Source organism: Rhipicephalus sanguineus, chromosome 1 (assembly GCF_013339695.2).
Source record: "Rhipicephalus sanguineus isolate Rsan-2018 chromosome 1, BIME_Rsan_1.4, whole genome shotgun sequence".
NCBI classification, from domain to species: domain Eukaryota; kingdom Metazoa; phylum Arthropoda; class Arachnida; order Ixodida; family Ixodidae; genus Rhipicephalus; species Rhipicephalus sanguineus.
The window spans coordinates 313,207,907-313,226,942 of NC_051176.1; the positions used below are offsets into that span (position 1 = coordinate 313,207,907).

The 19,036-nt window shown below is 48.7% G+C and overlaps 1 protein-coding gene and 1 long non-coding RNA gene across 2 annotated transcripts in view; both read right to left on the reverse strand.

Annotated features, from left to right (window-relative positions):
- LOC125756919 (uncharacterized) overlaps window positions 1-19,036 on the reverse strand; it is a 496,701-nt gene that overhangs the window by 358,245 nt on the left and 119,420 nt on the right. The gene's annotated exons all lie outside the window — the stretch shown is intronic.
- Window positions 1-19,036, reverse strand: part of LOC119383530 (atrial natriuretic peptide-converting enzyme) — a 283,080-nt gene that overhangs the window by 172,003 nt on the left and 92,041 nt on the right. The window contains exon 6 of the mRNA XM_049411982.1: window positions 9,103-9,266. Coding sequence (XP_049267939.1) covers window positions 9,103-9,266 — 164 coding nt within the window. The remainder of the gene's footprint in view (window positions 1-9,102; window positions 9,267-19,036) is intronic.

Sequence of the window (19,036 nt, forward strand, 5' to 3'; positions counted from 1 at the left end):
TTGTCGAATGTGACGCCTAGGAATTTGTGTTCATGTTTTATCGTAATTGCAATGCTGTTTAATGTCATAACTGGGTCAGGGTGTAAACCTCTTTTTAGCGTAAACAGAACAGCGACAGTTTTCTGTGATGAGAATCGGAAACCATTTTTGTCCGCCCAGAGCACCAGTTTATTTATGGTAACTTGGAGTTGCCTCTCACAGGTTGATAGGCTCGACGCACGGGAAGCGATTTGGAGGTCGTCAACATATAGAGAATACATAACTGTGGGTGGTATGACCTTGTTAATAGTATTCATTTTAACTATAAATAGAGTTGTGCTAAGAATGCAGCCTTGAGGTACGCCGTTTTCCTGGACAAATGTGCGTGAAAGTACAGCCCCCAACCGCACCTGAAATGTTCTGTTAGTCATGAAATCGGATAGGCAGTTCAGCATTTTACCTCGAACACCCAGGTTAGCGAGGTCTTGAAGAATACCGAATCTCCACGTGGTATCATAGGCCTTCTCCAGGTCGAAAAAAACCGCGAGACAGTGTTGCTTGTATCGAAATGCCTCTCGTATTTCATGCTCTAATCTGACAAGATGATCAGTAGTTGAACAGCCTTTTCTATATCCACATTGATGTTTGTTTATCAGATCTCTTGAGTATAGGATGAAAGACAGTCTGCAGTTTATGATGCTCTCATATATTTTTGCCAAGCAGCTGGTTAGGGCAATCGGCCTGTAGCTGCTCGGCGACGTAGGGGGTTTACCAGCTTTTAGAAAGGGAACTACTATTGCATTTTTCCATTGTTCTGGCATTTTTCCAGATTGCCATATCATGTTGAAAAATGCCAGTAAAGCGTCTTTGAATATTTCGGAGAGATGTGCTAGCATGGAATAGTGTATGCGATCAGGTCCCACAGCCGTTTTTTTTTGCCATTTGATAGCACGATCTTTAGTTCCTGTAATGTTAGGGGTTTATTGTAAGCCTCATGTGAAGTACCAGTGAGAGGCAGTTTCTGCTTCTCTGCAGACTGTTTGTATTTCAGGAATGTATCCGAGTAGTTGGCTGAGCTGGAGATGTTGTAAAAGTGTTGCCCTAAGATGTCTGCCTTCTCTTGTATTGTTGTTTGGGTGTCTGGACTTGTAAGAATGGGTATGGTATAGGATGAATAGTCGCCTCCGAACTTTCTCAGCTGCTCCCATATTATTTTAGATGTGACTATGCTATTGATAGAGGATATGTATTCCTGCCATGATGTTTTTTCGGCCTGCCTCCGGATATGTCGGGCTTTGGCTTTAGCCTGCTTAAAGTTCAGGAGGTTGCTGTAAGTGGGGTACCTCCTCAGGATGCCCCAGGCTTTATTTTGTAGTTTCTTTGACTCACTACATTCCCTTGTCCACCAGGCATTTCGCTTTTTTCGGACATGACCTGATGATCGCGGTACTGCTATTTCTGCGGTTGCTATTATGATTTCTGTGATTTTATCGTTTGTGTCATCAATGCTCATTTCTGGCGAAAAGATATCTTCTAGTTTTGCAATCTCCTGAAATAGGGGCCAGTCTGCAAGATTGATCAGCCAACGGCGTGGTTTCGAGGTGAGGGTGGGGAGTGTCGATGGCAATTTTATGATTGCCGGTAAATGATCGCTACCATATGAAGATTCCAGGACTTCCCATTTAAAATCGTTAAAAATTGATGGCGAGCAAAATGCTAAATCGAGGCAACTAAACTTGCGAGTACTCGATGAAAAGCATGTTGGTGTGCCAGAGTTTAAAAGACATATGCTGTTTGACAAAATAAAATCTTCAATTATTTGTCCTTTTTGGTCTGTTTTCTCACTGCCCCATAGCGTACTGTGAGCGTTAAAATCCCCTGCTAAGACAAATGGTTCTGGTAGTTGCGCTGTTAGATCCTCGAGTTCTCGCACAGTTATATGCTCGTGCGGGGGAATATAAATAGAGCAGATGGACAAGGTTTTGTGTGCGATAATCCTAACTGCTACAGCCTCAAAAGAGGTGTTTAATGTGATGGCTCGGGTGGGAAAGCCGCTTTTTACTACGATGGCGACTCCTCCCGATAGTCGGTTGGCATGTTCGCGGTCTTTTCGAAATACGCTAAAACCTTTCAGGAAATTAGTGTTTTCTGGACCCAGATTTGTTTCCTGGAGACAGAATGCTACAGGTGAATATGTATTCATAATGTGCCTAATGTCACCTAGATTGCGGATGAGGCCTCTACAATTCCATTGTGTGATAAAAGCCATAGTGATGAAAATAGGAAAAAACTAAAGCGATCAGGTTTAGATGAGCAGTTGGTGTCAATATATAAAGGTGACCTGTGTTGGTGACATGTTTATTGCTAGCGAGATCGGTAACCATTTAGGTTACCGGTCCCTTTTTTTGTGTGTTCAGGATGATTTTTTCTTTTTTAGTGCGCTCCGAAGAACGCTGGTCTTTCGGCGTCGATGACGCCATGGTTTTTCCATCGACCTCCATAGCCTTCTCAGAGGCACTGGAGGATCGAGGGCTTGGCCCGGAGACGCGCGTCTCGGGCCTTGGTGTCCGGTTAAGTCGCGGGCCCTGTGCAGACAGCGTCTGTAGGCTCGCCTTTGATGATGATGGAGCAGCACTGGCTGCTACCACCACGGGGGCAGGTGGAGCTGCTACGGGCCCACGGGTGGTGACCGCTGCATGCTCCTGAAGTTGCTGTGGTGCTGCCCCCTGCCGCACCACCCTGGCAAAACTTCTCTGAGGCAAGACTCCAAGCCTCTTCCTTGCATCAAAAAATGAAATTTTCTCTTTCACAGTCAGGGCAATTACGTCTTTTTCTCTTTTCCAAAAAGGGCATGATCTAGAATAGGCTGGATGGTCGCCTTTGCAGTTCACGCAGCAGGGGGATTCCTGACACTTATCAGCTGAGTGGCCATTGGCGCTGCACTTGGCGCATGCCTCCTTGCCTCTACATGATTGTGATGCATGGCCGAACCTTTGGCACTTGAAGCAGCGCCTCGGGTTCGGTATGTATGGTCTGACATTGATCTTAAGATATCCTGCGTCCAGAGAGCTGGGGAGAGTGCTTGTTCCAAATGTTAGGATGATGTGTTTAGTTGGGAGTTGTTCATTGTTTCGTCTCATTGTTATTCTTTGAACCTTTATGACATTTTGGTTTTGGAAACCCTCAAGGAGTTCCTCGTCACTGAGGTTCAGGAAGTCTTCTTCGGAGATAACGCCCCTACAGGTGTTCAGCGAACGATGGGCGGTAATTGTGATATCAGTGTTGCCGATGCTGACTAGATCGTATAGCTTTTCTATTTGTTCTTTCTTTTTCAGTTCAATTAGAAGATCTCCGCTGCTCATTTTGGATGCTTTGTATTCTTTACCAATAGCTTCTCCAAGAGATTTCACCACCAGGAATAGGGACAGTTTACGCATGCTTGATGTTCCTTCGCTGTGCAAGACGTGGAAACGAGGAAAGTTGTCATAGTTGGTACGGAGTTCAAAGTGGAAAGGTGCTTCGGTGCGACCTCTTTTTACAGGCCGATCTGGAAGATGAGGGAAAGCGTCTGCCATAGGATGGTTTCGAAATTCGGCGACGGTGGTATCCACCCACCACCGAGCCCAACATGGGGGCGCTACAGGTTTCGAGAACCTGCAGACGCCAGCTATACACCGTCGCTATAACCAAATATTCATACCCAAGACTGGATATGATACACAAGGTTAACCCTCGCCGCCTGGAAAATTGGAAGTGAATAGAAGAGAGGAGAGGACAGGAAAGATTAAAAAGTAATAGAGAAAGACCAAGATGTGGGGAGAGAAAGAGATAGGAAAAGGCGACTGCCGATTTCCCCTGGGTGGGTCAGCCCAGGGGTGCCGTCTACGTGAAGCCGGGGCCAAAGGGGTGTGTTGCCTCTGCCGGGGGGCCTTAAAGGTTCAATCACCCGGCGTCGGCTCAACCCCCAGGATCCCCTTTTCCCCGGACACGGCAAAGCCACGCACGGCTAGGCGTGGGAGGGGGTCGAAACCCCCCCGTTAGCTCGGGTCCGTGGTGTCGCTACACACCAAACGCCTGCTTGCGCAGACGCCCCTGCGGGGTCGATGACAAAAAAATCGGCAGATCCCACACGTTGTGGCAATCGGTTTCGTGCGAAGCAGTCAGCGAGTACTTCTATGCTGTACTTTATAGTTTTGAGCCAAGCGTTTCGAACTGGATCGACGTGTTTCTGCAAGTGTAGCAGCTATGTGGACATCGTGGGCTTACCAGGCACGTCTACAACACTGGCGTTTAAAGGGTAACTCATGGTGCGACGTAACGTGAGCCCTCACGTAAAGTACATACGTCAGTATTATCGAAATTAAGTGCACTTTACAGCGAAATCATGTGAATATCACACGTAACTTTCGTGAATGTATTCAACCGGGGTCGATCAACGCTTCAAATAGCTTGCTTAATCATGGCAATACAAATGTAATGTGTATTAGGCTGCTATAAAGGCGGAGGCAATACTTGAACCACAGACGTTAATCTGATATTACGCCTGTAGCGTAGGAGTAACTATGTATTGTTTATTCTTTTTTTGTAAAATTAGATAGCCAGCACTACAAACACAAGCGACGTTGCATCGGCATTACGCTTGCATAGGCTGTTTGTTCAAACCACTTTATAAACCTGGCGTGGTTCTGTGGTCGAATACCTGATTGCCACGCTAAATGCTTGGGTTCGATTCTTGCTAGAATCCTAATTCTCATTCTTTCCATTGGTCGGGTCAGAGCCGTATATTCCTTCGGAGAGTTCGGCGGAGGGGCGGAGCCAACCAACCATCCAAATTTAGCGGCGGCGCTGTCCGCCAGCCATTTTGTGCCGCGGCACTGTAAGCTCGCGTTGGCGTGCGCCCGCAACGCTCCGTCTCTGGCGAATCCTTTCTTCAGCGAGTTAAGGGGCTGATATACTGCAGCGTAACGTCGACGCGCGCGCACGCTCGGCACAGTGACGCTACGCTAACAAACGTGCAGCACTCTATAGGCCAACGCGCGATGCGACTGACGCGCCCAGCGTCCGTCAACGCGCCCCGGCTGCAGCCGGCGCGAGATGCGACATGCTGCATTCCACGCCGGCGACGTTATCCAGACTGAAGTGCGTCTGTGTCTCTACGTGAAGAAGGGACGCCAAGTGCGCTCAATTGCGCATGCGTCAAGGCGACGTAGTGCGTCGCGCAAGTGGGAGTATAGAGTGCTCTGTTTTCGCGTCAACGTAACGTGACAAACCTAGCGTCGCCAACTCCCGCCGCCGCGGGCTACTGCGCTGCAAGCCCCCATTGCGACGTCCGTGTAGGTCCACGATGTTCCACGCAGCCGACACGTGCACGAACAGCAGCAAAGACACACCAGGTCGGTCACAGAGGAAGCATAAATGCCGACAGCGACGTCACGGGTACAGCATCACGAGAAACCTCGGCACGAAATGGCGTCGGCGGCGCGGAAGCGCGCTGTTGCCAGACTGGCGGCGAGATCAAAAGAGCGCCGAACTCTCCAAAAAGGGAATATACGGCTCTGGGTCGGGTCAGCGCTGCAGATGTCGGTTTTTCTTAACGCTCTCTCACTTAAATTACCAATGTCTGTTCTCGCTCTTCCTGGGTAGACATAAACTGTCAATCACCTGTGGATCATACCCGTACACCGCGGCCCGTGGTAAACGGGTATATGACACACGTGTCAGGAGGAAAGGGTTTGACGACGTACGCGACAGGATTTTCACGTTATTCATGTCATAACCCGACAGTCATATTCGTCAAATCCTCTTACCCTCTCATGCCAATTTTGGTCTACACCAAGGTTAAGGAGGTGATCATGAGAGCACCCAGACGTAGGCGGCTAGACAGACAGACAGACAGACAGACAGACAGACAGACAGACAGACAGACAGACAGACAGACAGACAGACAGACAGACAGACAGACAGACAGATAGACAGATAGATAGATAGATAGATAGATAGATAGATAGATAGATAGATAGATAGATAGATAGATAGATAGATAGATAGATAGATAGATAGATAGATAGATAGATAGATAGATAGATAGATACGCTCAAAGTGCCAAAGGTTCGCGCAGAAATGCTTCGCATTTAAAACACGTAATCTGGTGTGGTCCATGCGGAAGCGTGCAACAAACACCTCGGAATCCAACGGTTCGGGTCTCTTTTGGCTGTGATCAAGAGACGGGGACAAGCTTGAACAAGGAGCCTCCCACGCAACCATTTGAAACGGCAAGTCACGCACAGATGCTCTCCTATTGAGTAGGCGAGAACCAGTCAGTGGTTCATTTCGGGAGCGTTCCGAAGTGGGGTAAAGAACCGAGAGAAGAGGGTCGACCGATAGCCAGTCTCGAAGGTCCAGTAGAAAGTAAAACAAGTGGTGTAACTCGTGCTGTGAGCGATAAGATTGAAAAAAGATAAACAGGTTTCTATCCGTGGCCAACTGATGATGCGTGCAAAAGAAGAACCTGCTGACAGCTTGCACGCGAGCAACGATGACTTTTTTCGGTGTCCTGGTCGTTGGAGAAAACAGTCCTGCTGTGTTCCGTGTGGTGTATCCGTCGTTGGACGCACAGCCTGGACGTCAGGACATTGTTCTGCTCAGCTAACTGGACAACGTAGTGACCAAGCAAGGGAAGGAATTCATAGACAAGGAAGGGAAAGCGCTGCCACGGGAAGCGAAGTGGAGGGTCCTGTAAACGTAGTCGAAGCAAAACCGCCACCGCTCCTAACCAACTGCGCAAGCACCTCAGCGAGAGCGAAATGGAAAGCCAGGCAATGATGTAATGAACCTATTTGAAGGAGATGCGTCCATATCGTCATCCGTCTCGTCTTCGTGGGGAACACAACGTCAATACGCTGCGGCAAAGCGTCTGCAGGAGAACCTCAATGTGGAGTGCACCAACAGTGCCATGCCGGATGAAAACGGCGGAGATGGAAACGCAGGCCTAATTTCTATGCCACATTGGCACGCTACCTCCCGGACAAGGCTTCATCGCAAATTCACGCGGCAATGGTGCAAGAAGAGAAGATGTCTCCGAGGGACATTGGTATGCAACGAACAGAGCTTGTTTCGTGTGCCTCCATGACCATGATTTGTGGACGTATGCATGTAGCGCCATCTCTCGTCGGTGGCAGTGGTGGCCTGCCGTAACTCAATGCGAAATAGGCAAAAAAAATTATATCTCACGAAAAAAAAAGCTAGTTATCAAAAACGACTATCAAAAACCATGCAGCAGAGACTTGTTTGAACATTCTGTTAAAATTAGTGTCACACTACCCGCCGCGTGGCTTACCAGAGTGTTTAAAATTTTACAATGGGGCCCCATGTATTTCTAATGGGTGGTGTTCAATTGTCCTGGGAAGCCACACGCTTTGTAGTGCGTTACTGCAATTTTACCAAAATGTTCCAGTAGGTATCTGCTGTATAGAACCCCGAGTCGTTTTTGATAACTAGCTTTTTTCAGGAGATATAATTTTTTTCGCCTATTTCCCATTCAGTTATGGCAAGACGCCGTTGCTGCCGCCGAGCGATGGCGCCAGATACAGATGTCCCCAAATCCTAGAAATGACCTGAGCACGTTCTGAAGCCCAGCACGTCGGCTATGCATGTTGGTCCCCTCCCGAATATAGAAATTAAAGAGGTAGGGCGTGGGGGAAGCGCGACAGAGGAGAACGAAGAGGGGTATTCGGAGCTTTGACAGATGATCCAGTCATTTTATCCAGTCATTATGTTGCATTGACAGATGATCCAGTCAATTTTGCCCCTTGTGGAATCGATGTTGTAAGGTACGGCAGCGGAGAAACGACGTTTGCTATGGCGCCAAGCAACCGATAGTCAGAATTGTTTTAGACCGAACGCTTGCCTCGCAAGCGTCGCATCTGGGTCGGCGGCGAGAAGTGGTTGCCTGCAAAGTCGACGGGATTCTCTTTTGCCTCGGCTTTCGTTTGCGCCAAAGATGCGCCCGTCACCGTAGCTGATGCGTCTGTGAAAACCCACTGAAATGGCTTTGGAGTTCCAGGCACCACGGTCGCACAGAGATTATTTGAGAACCTCAGCGTCGTTTGAGCGGGCCAGGGTATCTAATTTGGTGCCGCTTTATTTGTTGACCGCGTCAGCGTGTTCGGCCCCTCTGCATAGTCTGGGACGTCATCACGATAGTAACTGTCTAGCAGGCTGCGTGAGAGGAACTGCTGCATGCGTGCCTGAACCAACAATATGCCCAAAGTAGTGAACGTGGGATTGCGTAATGCACCTAAGGTCACAATGAACTGCGCTCTTCCTACTCTGAAAATCTGTTCTTGAGGATTAGTCGTAGGGTACTTTCGCTGAATGCCAACAGCTCTCTGGCATCCTGTGGAACACCGGCTGATCCCGCTGATGCGGTACAACGATCAAATGGTAAAGTCGAAGCAGTAGCCGGCCATATTACTTTGGAGGGAAAAGCTGGGAAATGCGTTCCGCAATGTTTGTTCCGCAATTGTTCCGCAATGTTTAGCTGTTTGAAGCCGCCCCGAAACGGTGGTCTAGTGGTTATGGCGCTCGACTACTGATCCGAAGGTCGCTGGATCGAATCCCGGCCGCGGCGGCTGCATTTTCGATGGAGGCGAAAATGTCTGAGGCTCGTGGTGCTTAGATTTAGGTGCACGTTAAAGAACGCCAGGTGGTCGAAATTTCCGGAGCGCTCCACTACGGTGTCTCTCATAATCATACCGTGGTTTCGGGGCGTTAAACCCCGGATATTGTTATTATTAGAGGCTGTGCTAAAGAAATTTTGGGAAGATACGCGAAGCGGTAAGTCATGGATGCTCATTCATGACCGGCTTTTACACCACTCAAGTGTGAGCGCCCGAGTTAACCCGAAAGAGAAGCTCGCTGAGCTGATGCGTTTACCTTACCTCAGCTTGCTTGCCTGTACTTCCCGCCATGCTTTCGGAATGATTAAATAATGGCATGCGATTGTGGCGCCGGGTGAATTAACATATGCAGTTTTCGATTTATCTCATGATATAAGCTTAAAGCCCGCTTTCGCCATGTGCTAGAGAGCTGTTTAATGTGCTTGATTTTGTGTAGAAACGTCACCTTGTAGACTTAAGGATTCGAGGTCCACCTTGAGCCCCCTAAAGACGCCAAGGCGGCCTCGCAGCACCTCGTCAGCCACAGCAAGGTAGACATCACCGCCATCCAGCGGGGCACCCGATGCGAAGTGTGCGTTGAAGTAAACCGTAAGCTCGCGGTCCGCCCTCCTGCAGCATATTGAAGCAAGACAACCATCGTTAAAATAATCCGTCCTCTCGTGGCTTGCTGCCAAATGTTCGTACATCACACCGGTATCCACATATGAGCGTGGGCGGTTCTCACGGAGGCCATCCGAGGCCTCGCCTCAACCGCCATGCAAAAACCTCTCTTTTGCATACTGCTAGCTTTTGTGTGTACGTGCTGGTTGTTTTTTTTTACTAAAGCAGTTTTTTCTCTTATATATCGCCACCTATCGAAAATGGACTTGCTTAGCAGTGAATCAACTCTGCCGTACAAACTTTCACGGAAGTATGAAAGAAAACAAGCAAAACTATGTTCAAAATATTATTAGCCAAAATGTTTTCTCGCATTCGCACACATGTTTCGACATAAAGGAGTGCGCACGGGGAGAGATGCAGGCGACAGAAGCTCCGACTGACAAGGCGGGAACTCATCTGCGCAGGCATGGAGTGGCACTCGTCCACGGTAACTGCTCAGGCATTGCGTTTCTGCTTCATTCATGTTAATCGAAATCAAATAGAACGAGCACGTGAGAGACAAAAGGCGGACTGATCCCGACCAGCTGCTTCTGTAAATTTGTACTAAAAACAGGCGAAAACAAGGAGAAACGCTTTGAATACCGGCGGCCTTCTATCAGCTAGACAAGTCCCTGAAACAATATTCGTAAAGGTAATCAATAAAATTATGTGTATGTGTATCACGCTAACGTTGATGTCTTCTGCTTTCGAGGTATAAAGCAATAAAATATGAATTCTTTTACAATGTTACACGCTTTTTTTTTCAGAAAACTCCTTGTGAGCAGCAGTTTTGTACAAGCCTGATTTGGACCTCTCTTTGTGTGTTTTCTTTATTGTAACCTTTCGTTTAGGTACACAGTCTTGTACGCCTTCACAAGCCGTGTCTACAGCGCATGCTCAGGAAAATCGAATATTGCCCATATATTGCAAAAGCTGCTCTCACTATAAGTTTTGTGTTTGCGACCCACACACAAAAAAAAACAAAAAAAACAAGCAAGAAACTCGTAGTTTCAAAATGCAGTTACGTGTCACATTTTGGGCACAGGTTCCGTTTTTAAAACTATGTCACGGTTACCTGTTGAACCAGTCAAAAGCATACCACCTGAACAACACAAAGAAAACGCATTTGGATTTCAGCAATGGAGAAAGCCGGGGGAGTTGCATTTGTATTGTTTATACCTATACTGAACGTATGTGTTAGTGGTTTGAGTGAGTTACTAGCATTACAGAAATGCAGACATTCCACGCACAACCCCAGCGACAAAAGTAAAGGACTGACAATCACCCTCTTTTTGGCTGCCCTCTGGGTTTGATCGTCCTGCTTATGCGCGAAGTGCCAGCAGTTATGGTATGCCGCACACATGAGTATACTTAAGGAGAAGCATGACTCTGATCACCTATCATTTGCAGGGGGCTCCACTCAGTATAACCGCTCTACCCGTGCTCCACCAACCCAGGTGTCGCCTAACAAAGAGTATGTGCCTCTCTTTGTAGCGTTAGCTACACTGGCCTAGCCGTGCCAGTTTCGCGCGCCTCCTCAAGAGCCGTGCTGCGCATGCGCGAGGATCAGTGATGTCACGCAGCTGGCGCACCGGAGCCGGCGCCACCCGCGCACTCCGCCGCCGCCGGTCTGCGCTTTCCAGAGGAGTGACGTCGTAGCCGTGGCAGACGTACTGGCGCTGGCGCGCGCGCAGCTATTCGCCTTCGCTGCGCCGTCGCCGTCTGACACTGCGCTGGAGCCGCTTGATAGCGCCTCTGACTGGCGTTTGCCAGTGTGGTATAGCCATGGAGGAGAGCGCAAATGCTGCTCAACGGCGCACAAGAGCGGAGAAGCTTAACTCATCGGATCCCAAAGTAGTTGCCTGGCAAAATAAATATACATGTGCCACATAATACCTAAACCGTGTGTGTGTCATTGGAGTAGCAGTAAGCATGATAATCAAGCTAATCCTAGACAATCAGGAAAGCTAAGAACAATCAGGTGAACCTTTGCTAACGCTACATTATCCTGGCATAGCCGAGCTAAGCCACTGCAACATTTTTTTTCATTCGATCTTCTTTCTGCGACACATTTCGGACCACTCGCTACGCGCATGATCCAAGTGTGGTCTGATCCTTCTGTTACTAGACGCAAAGTGTCGTCTAGCAACAGAAGCGTGGCTCTTCCTTTAGTGCTTCGTTCTGTGCACGCCTAATCTTTAGGTCTTCGCTCTGCGGCTTTATTATGCAGCGTACAAAAATGCACACAGAGTGATGAGAACTTTCACGGAGGGTGTCATATGGTCTTCCCTTTCTTGAATACACACGCTGGAGCTTTGGAATAATTCTGGGACATGTCTGCTTAGAGCGCGACAGTTGCGGTGTCCGTGGCAAGAGATGTACGCTTCCCTCATCGCAAGAAAAAACAGAAAACAGTGTTTTTTGGAGCTGGCTTAGAGCTGGCATGCCTCATGACGTCACACCATCGACCACAAGCACTGTGTCGTTCAAATGTGGTCTGCCACTAAACACTAAAACGATAATTAACAAGAGCAGGTGATTGACATATTCTTAAGCGTGAGTTCAGCCATGTGTATCAGACAAGTATCCTCTCTTGATCCAATCACGTAGATGTTTAAGCATTACAATTTGCGTCTCTCCAGAAAGCCGCGTTTCGGCTCTTGATATGCGCTCTTGGTATTATTGTATTTGTGCGTATGCATGCATTTACATTTACTGCGTGATTTTCTGATAATATCATTAAGCATTTGTATATAATATGCAAATACGTACCAGCCAGCTACTTATTACGCGATAATTTCAGACGTTTTTGGGGGGTTTGCGAGAATTACGTGACACTGACTTAACTCGGCGTAAAGCGAGTGGTTTGTATATCTTTATTGCCTATACTCTTCGCCGCGAGGAGCAATGCTAATACTCGTGCACTGCTTTACCGCCTTCAGCAGCTTCCCTGCTTTGTCACCTTCACATTTTGTCAGTATCCACGTTTCCTTTGCTGATTCCATAATTGAAGGTGAACAAAAACGGCAAATAGCCCTGTGGCAAATAGACGACTGGTATTTATTATCACACAGTTTCATACGCACTAATCACAGTCAATGAATGTGCACGAGCAGGAGAAAAATATTTGGTGTTATAATCACGCCAACCTATGCTTAAACTGCACAGAAGTTGTACCAAGAGAGGATTGCCTGACACGTATACCATGATACTGTTATAAAATATCTGGTCTTCACTGATACTGATGAATCGACCAGATTTTAATAATAGTCGCGGTTCATCATTACTGTAGTGCGTGCCAACTCCCAATCGCCTTGAATATGCGAATGTTGTTTTGGCTCCCTCATCTAATGAGCGAAGGCGACGTGTTTGGCCTCGGTCACCGCAATTGTCACGTTCTATAAGCAGTCATGTACTTGAATTATTACAATGCGCCAGCGCGTGTGTTCAGAGAAGTACCTTCCATGTGACGTCTTCCGCAAAGGTTCGCAGTTCTTAGCGTACGTATATAGACGGTGTATTAAAACCCCATAGGCACGCGCGAAAAAAAGAAAATTGGGGAACCCTTAAGGTTCGCCTTCAGGAGTTAAACGCGATAGCGAAATGCGGCCCCTAGTGCGCACTTCAACCACTAAGTGCATACTTATAATGTGTGTTCTTACTCATACGCACACAGACACACACGCGCGCGCACGCGATGAAATATAGTAATGGTACAGGTTTTCGATTTAAAGCTCTTCCCTGTGCTAGAGTCGAGACAGGTTTCTCACAATGCCTCTCAGATAGCAGCACATTATTTAAGGTTTGCTGTTTGCTTGATATGTTTTCCGCTAGATGGACATAGTTGTCCATTTTTGGTAGAGTCACTGGAAAATTTCAGAGTACCGCAAAGGTAGGCTGCACGCGGGCAACATTGGGCGGCGGCGGCCATATCCCTTCCGGACCGTCCGGCGCGTTGGTAGCATGTGTTGAGAAGTGACCGATCTTTTCGCCTCGATGCCGTGTTACGCTCGGCGTAACTGCAATATGTGTGTGTGTGTTTCTTCAAAAGGATATCAGAAGTGATTTCGAGTCATCGGCAGTCATGAATCGCCTGCGCGGTAAGCGGTGTAGCTAATGAAACGTGCGGCAAATGTTGCCATGTGCTCGCGAACTCTCTTCGTGGCTTCATCGGTCTCTTTTCGTTTCACGGCCGGGTGTGTTCGCAAGGTCCGGAGCTGTATAGTTGCATTAGCGTAATGACCGTACGAGATGCCCTTTATTTCGACACTTGGTGAACGTTGACTCTTTGCGCTAGCTTTGCAGTCGGTGTTCAGGTTCACTTCATAGCGCATTCGAGAACATTATCGAACATCGAGAACATTCAGCATTGCGTCCTTCGACTGGTCGCTGACGCATACCTTACTTGCGCACCATGCTTGCTGTTCAGCTGAGTGTTATCTGTAATAGAAGTGGTGTGTGTACGGTAAGTAGAAGTTCGGAACGCCAGCAGCCGAACGCACGGGCGAATCGGGGTGCGGTAGGTAAGGTGCATTTTATTTTGCGAATACATTGTCATTTCCTAACAGATACGTAGAAAATAGGCCATTAAAAATGATTGACGTCACTACTCAGTTGTTTCATTTCCTATTTTTTGTCTCCTTAATATTTCCAACGTTACAGTGCATTTGCAAATATTTTGCTGTGTTCCGACAGTTTTTTTTTTTTTTTGGCGTTGCCAGCGCGTAAACAGCTAGGGTTCGGTTTCTGCACTGCTTTTAATTTCAACTTTTTTTTTTTCGTAATGCACTCTTGTTAAAATTTCCTCGGCGCAGTGCTTTATGTTATTTTGATCAGAAATAGCACATCCCGAAAAATTTTAACGCGCATGCTACTGCAACACAGTATGTGTATACGAGCTAGGGCTCGCATGAAATCGATTCCCTCAATGCGTGGGAGGATAAGCCGTTTTTTCTTTCTTTTTTGCTGTGACCATTTCTCACTCACTAAACAGTATTGTAAGGGTGCGCTCGGCGCAATGTAGCATTAGCAACATATTTTTTTTGAAAAAAAAAATAAAATACGCCTAATAACATTGCCTTATATCAAGTTTATCAACAGAGTCACCACGCTTCAGTTTTGCGCAGTGGCAAATGATCACGCGACACTTGCCTTCAAGGTATACAGGAAAGTTATTATTTTAATAAGTCTTCGATTTCGCTCTCGTGCGTGACACACTTATAACTCGAAATGCATGCACAATCTGTTCAACAGATCGAGATATAAACAGCCAAGCAAATAGAAAGGTATGTAGTATGTAGTTTTCAATATCGCTGAACATGGCGAACCGTAAAGGTGAAGTATCCTGTTGCATGACATCTTTTCTAGCAAAGTTTGTGTAGTTCACTGCAGAAAGGAGTGTTCTTCGATGGGGGCGAATTCATTCCGCGGCCAACTATGCAGCCACGTACAACGACGCTCTTTGACGTTAATGTTTCCCACACGGAATTCAAAAATATACGAAATTCCCGGAGTAGCTCACCAGCAACGTTCAGTTACTGGTGAGCTACTCTCTGGCATCTGCATGACGCGTTTAAAAAAGCGGCGAAGTACTTCTAGGGACCGTGGTACTGCTAAATGTCCGGCCGCGCTCTGCATTCAACGCGCCTGCACCCAAAGCCCTTGGAAGGGATATGGTGGCGAGAGGTCTCGTGATGCGAGTAAGCCAATCGCGTCGGCGGCGGCGCGCGGAAAACAGATGCGATACTCTGAAATTTTTCTAGTGACTCTAATTTTTGGATCTGTTGCAAGTTCGTCCGTGCTTTTAGCGGCGATGGGTGCACTATTCCGGTTTTTTTTAGAACCATGGCGTCGTGCAAAAAATGTAGTTTGATGGCCTGGCCAATGTGCCTACATATCGCCGAATGGGCTCATTTTTGCCGAACAAAATGCGTTAAGGAGACTACCTCCACTACGTGGCATTTATGTAGCGTTTTTTACCGCAGCCGTTGCAAGTAACATCGTGGCTTTGTGGTAGGACACCTGCTTGCCACGCAAACGGCCAGGGATCGATCCTCAATGGGACCGAAGATTCTTATTGTTTATTTAATTTGCGTCTTTCTCGATTTTTCGCTCACGGACGATTTTTCGCTCACAAGTGACGCCGCCACTGACACCGACGGCGGAATTTCTGCGAAACGAGCTCTCAAAAGGTATCGCGTTAAAACAAAAAGAACATGAGGCACGCGCAGCAAGAAGTGCAAAGCTGTGCTTCCGTTGCTGTGGCACACCTGGCTGGTCAAAGCATGCGATGAGCATGACCTCCTGCAAAGTGTCGAGGAAAGAAGAGCGAAGGCAAGAAGAGGCTCAGAGCGGTGGCCGCATAAAATCTCCTGCAAGCCGTTTTGTGTAAACAGTATACCGTGTACCGTACAACGTAACCTCTATTTGTACGTGAGAACGCTGGATACTATCTATGAACGGATACTAAAGGTCATTTCCGTAACTTCTATTTTAAAAGTAAATGTGCGCATTTTTAATAAAGGTTAATTTTGTAAAGGTTACTCGATAGCTTTCATTTTATAGGCACACAAATTTGTGAAAATGTGCACCTTTAGTACGCGTTACCGCGCTTAAAGTATAATCAGCGAGTTTATATTATCACATGGTCGTGACGTCGACGAAGACAGCAGTCAGCACGCCCGAGATGAAACTGTTTATTTGGCCGAACTTGTGGCCGGGAAACTGAAGGTCAAACTACAGCAATACACTGATAGCGTCGAACAGAGCGTCGACCGTCGATCGACTGACAAGCGGTCAAGCGCGTCGTCTATTATACAAGCGCTATGGAACTTTCCAGCAATATCGCTGGTGGCGGCGTTAGCTCTCGACAAAGCTGGAACATTCGCGTGCGCCGCGCAATCTTAACAAAACGATCTACTAAAATCGTGAAACTTCTCGAACACTGCTTCGCGGCCAGCGTCGAGCGTTGATAACCGTCCTTGCTGGTCATACTCGAACACATCAAAATAAAAGAAGAAGCGGGCGTGGCAATATCAGATCCCATCGATCCCACGCGCAACCACTTGGCTGTGTCTTTAAAACTTCATGGCAGGGTTCAGAAAAGAAAAAAATTACACCATCTCCCACTAAAGGGAACCATGTGGGGATGCGAAGCAGCGCATCGGTCGACTTAAAGTTCCGTTCATCACGGGCACCTTGCCCGATGTTAACGCGTCCTTGCAAGTGGAGCACACCATGAATTCACTGTAGTTGCTATTGCTGTTCGCCATCACGTGATTGCTGAGAGAGTGCAAGGGAGAGAGGCCACAGCGTCTTACCCAGCCCTTACACAGGCCCGAACGCGCTAGCGCGTGCCAGCACACTTGGTTTTGTCTGCGTTACGCCAAGCTAGGACAGCATAAGGCAGCCCGGGCCCCTAAAGTGCTCTGCACGTATCATCATCAAGGCGGTCGAAGAGCAAGAGGAAGACGACTTCTCCTTGGCACGAGCGCGCGCTCAGATGGCTATGCTACACTCACAGCGGCGCGGCTGCATCACGTGGGAGGAGAGGCTGCACCGCGGCTGTAGCGCGGGGGAGGAGAGGAGAGAAGGCGACCGTACACATGCGTAAAGGAGGAGAGTGGGAGAGAGAGTAGGCGCATGCGCAGTGGAGCGCGGACGCCGCCGCCGGACACAGCCCCGAGCAAAATCTGCTTCGCATCTAAAAATTACACCATTTCCCGCTAAAGGGAACCATGTGCGGATGCGAAGCAACGGGGAGATGGTTCGCTTGAGCTGGAGATGGTGCAATTTTTTGTAGCGTTAGCTACACTTGCCTAGCCGGAGCCGATTTCGCGTGGAGGGTCATGAGCCGTGCTGCGCATGCGCGAGGATCAGTGATGTCACACAGCTGGGTCACCGGAGCTGGCATCTCACGCGCTCTCCGACACCGCCGCGCGCGGCTCGCCGCTGCTGGTTTGCACGTTCGGGAGGAGTGGCGTCGTAGGCGCGGTGGACACGCTGGCGCCGGTGCGCGCGCAGACTCCGCCACCACCACGCGCGGCTCGCCGCTGCTGGTCTGCGCCACATTCGAGAGGAGTGACGTCGTAGCCATAGACACAGTGGCGCCGGTGCGCGCGCAGCTATTCGCCTTCGCTGTGCAGTCGCCGTCTGACACTGCGCTGGGGCCGCTTGATAGCCCCTCTGACTGGCGTTTGCAGGTGGGTAACGCCATGGAGAAGGAGAGCGCAAATGCTGCTCGACGGCGCAGAAGAGCCGAGAAGCTTAGCTCATCAGATTCCGAAGTAGTTGCCTGGCAATTAGCGGTTAAGCGTGCGAGAATGAACAGAAGAAGGCTAGTAATCCTAGACAATCTGGAAAGCTAAGAATAATCAGCTGAACTTTTGCTAACGCTAAGTTGTGATGAAGTGCCCTGACGCCGTTGAGAAGACGACAAAGCGGCGCCGAAAACGTGCAAGTACGCACATCTTGAAGATACCTTCCTGCACTTGCGCGCGTGGCGCGAGGAGAAGAAAAAAAGAAAGAAAAGGAACAGGCCACGTGGACAGATGAGACGGAGCCAGAAGCTGGAGCGGGGAAGACGCGTTGGCCTGGTCGGACGCCATCGTTCGGGAGGCCAACATCTGTCGGAGGGACCCCGTCGAGCGTGAACGCCCGAGGGACCTCGCAACGACGCGTCTTCGGCCCCGGCGCCCAGCGGACGCAGAGGAGCCTGCGACATCCCGCCTGGCCCTTCTCAAGCAAGACCCGGAACGCAGCCACGACGCCAAGTCAAGGCCCGTAGCGTGAGCGCGGCGTTTCCTTGAACTTTTTCCTAAAGACGCTTCGCGTTTTGATTGTTTTGCTGTGCTTTGTATTTATTTTGTTTGTGTATGTTTATGTCAGAATATATGTTTATGCCGTGCCAGCTGCGTCCTCTTCCTTGCGGCCCTCACGAGCGTCTCTGACACTATGCACTAAACCTTCTCCCCGAACCCATATCATAACATACGTACATCCTGGCATAGCCAGGCTAAGCCACTGCAAATTTTTTATTCTTGCGTTCTCGAGCCAAGAGGCTGGCCGCCAGGGGGCCGAGGAGCACAGTCACACCTCGCATGAGCTCCTACTTTTGTTGCTATTTTGTGTGCAATTCTGCCTGGACACTGCTCGCACTTGGTAACATCGGCTTCCTCTCGTTGCGAGGCATCGTTTGACACCAGACCCATCGCAGTGAGTGAACTTTTATTAAACATTTCCTGAGTTTTTCTGGAAGGCACGACTAAGGAATCCAGGGACGCCCGCGCTGGGCGCGCACCGCGCCCTTTTTCGCGGAGGGGCCTGCGAAACCCGAAACCAGTGCCTCGCACCGGCGGGCCGTAGTCCACGAGCACGCCGCTTGCGCAGGGGCGTAGCCAAGGGGGGGGCTTCAAACCACCCCCGAAGTTTTTCAATTTTGCTTGCGCATATATACACGCACACATACAAACGCACGCACGAACGTACATAATGTATGTTTGAACCCCCCCCCCCCCCCCCCGAAAAAAATCCAGCAGATCCCACGCACTGTGGGAATCGATGTAATGCGAAGCAGCCAGCAAAGAGCTGCATACATCGCTTTGTTTATTTTTGAGCCAGATGAAATCATTCATGCCATGGCATCTAGTTCACCATATATCGCATGTTTGCCATGCACGCGTGCATGCACAATGTGGTATATACCATGCCAATGACACGTATATTATGGTATATAAAGTGCA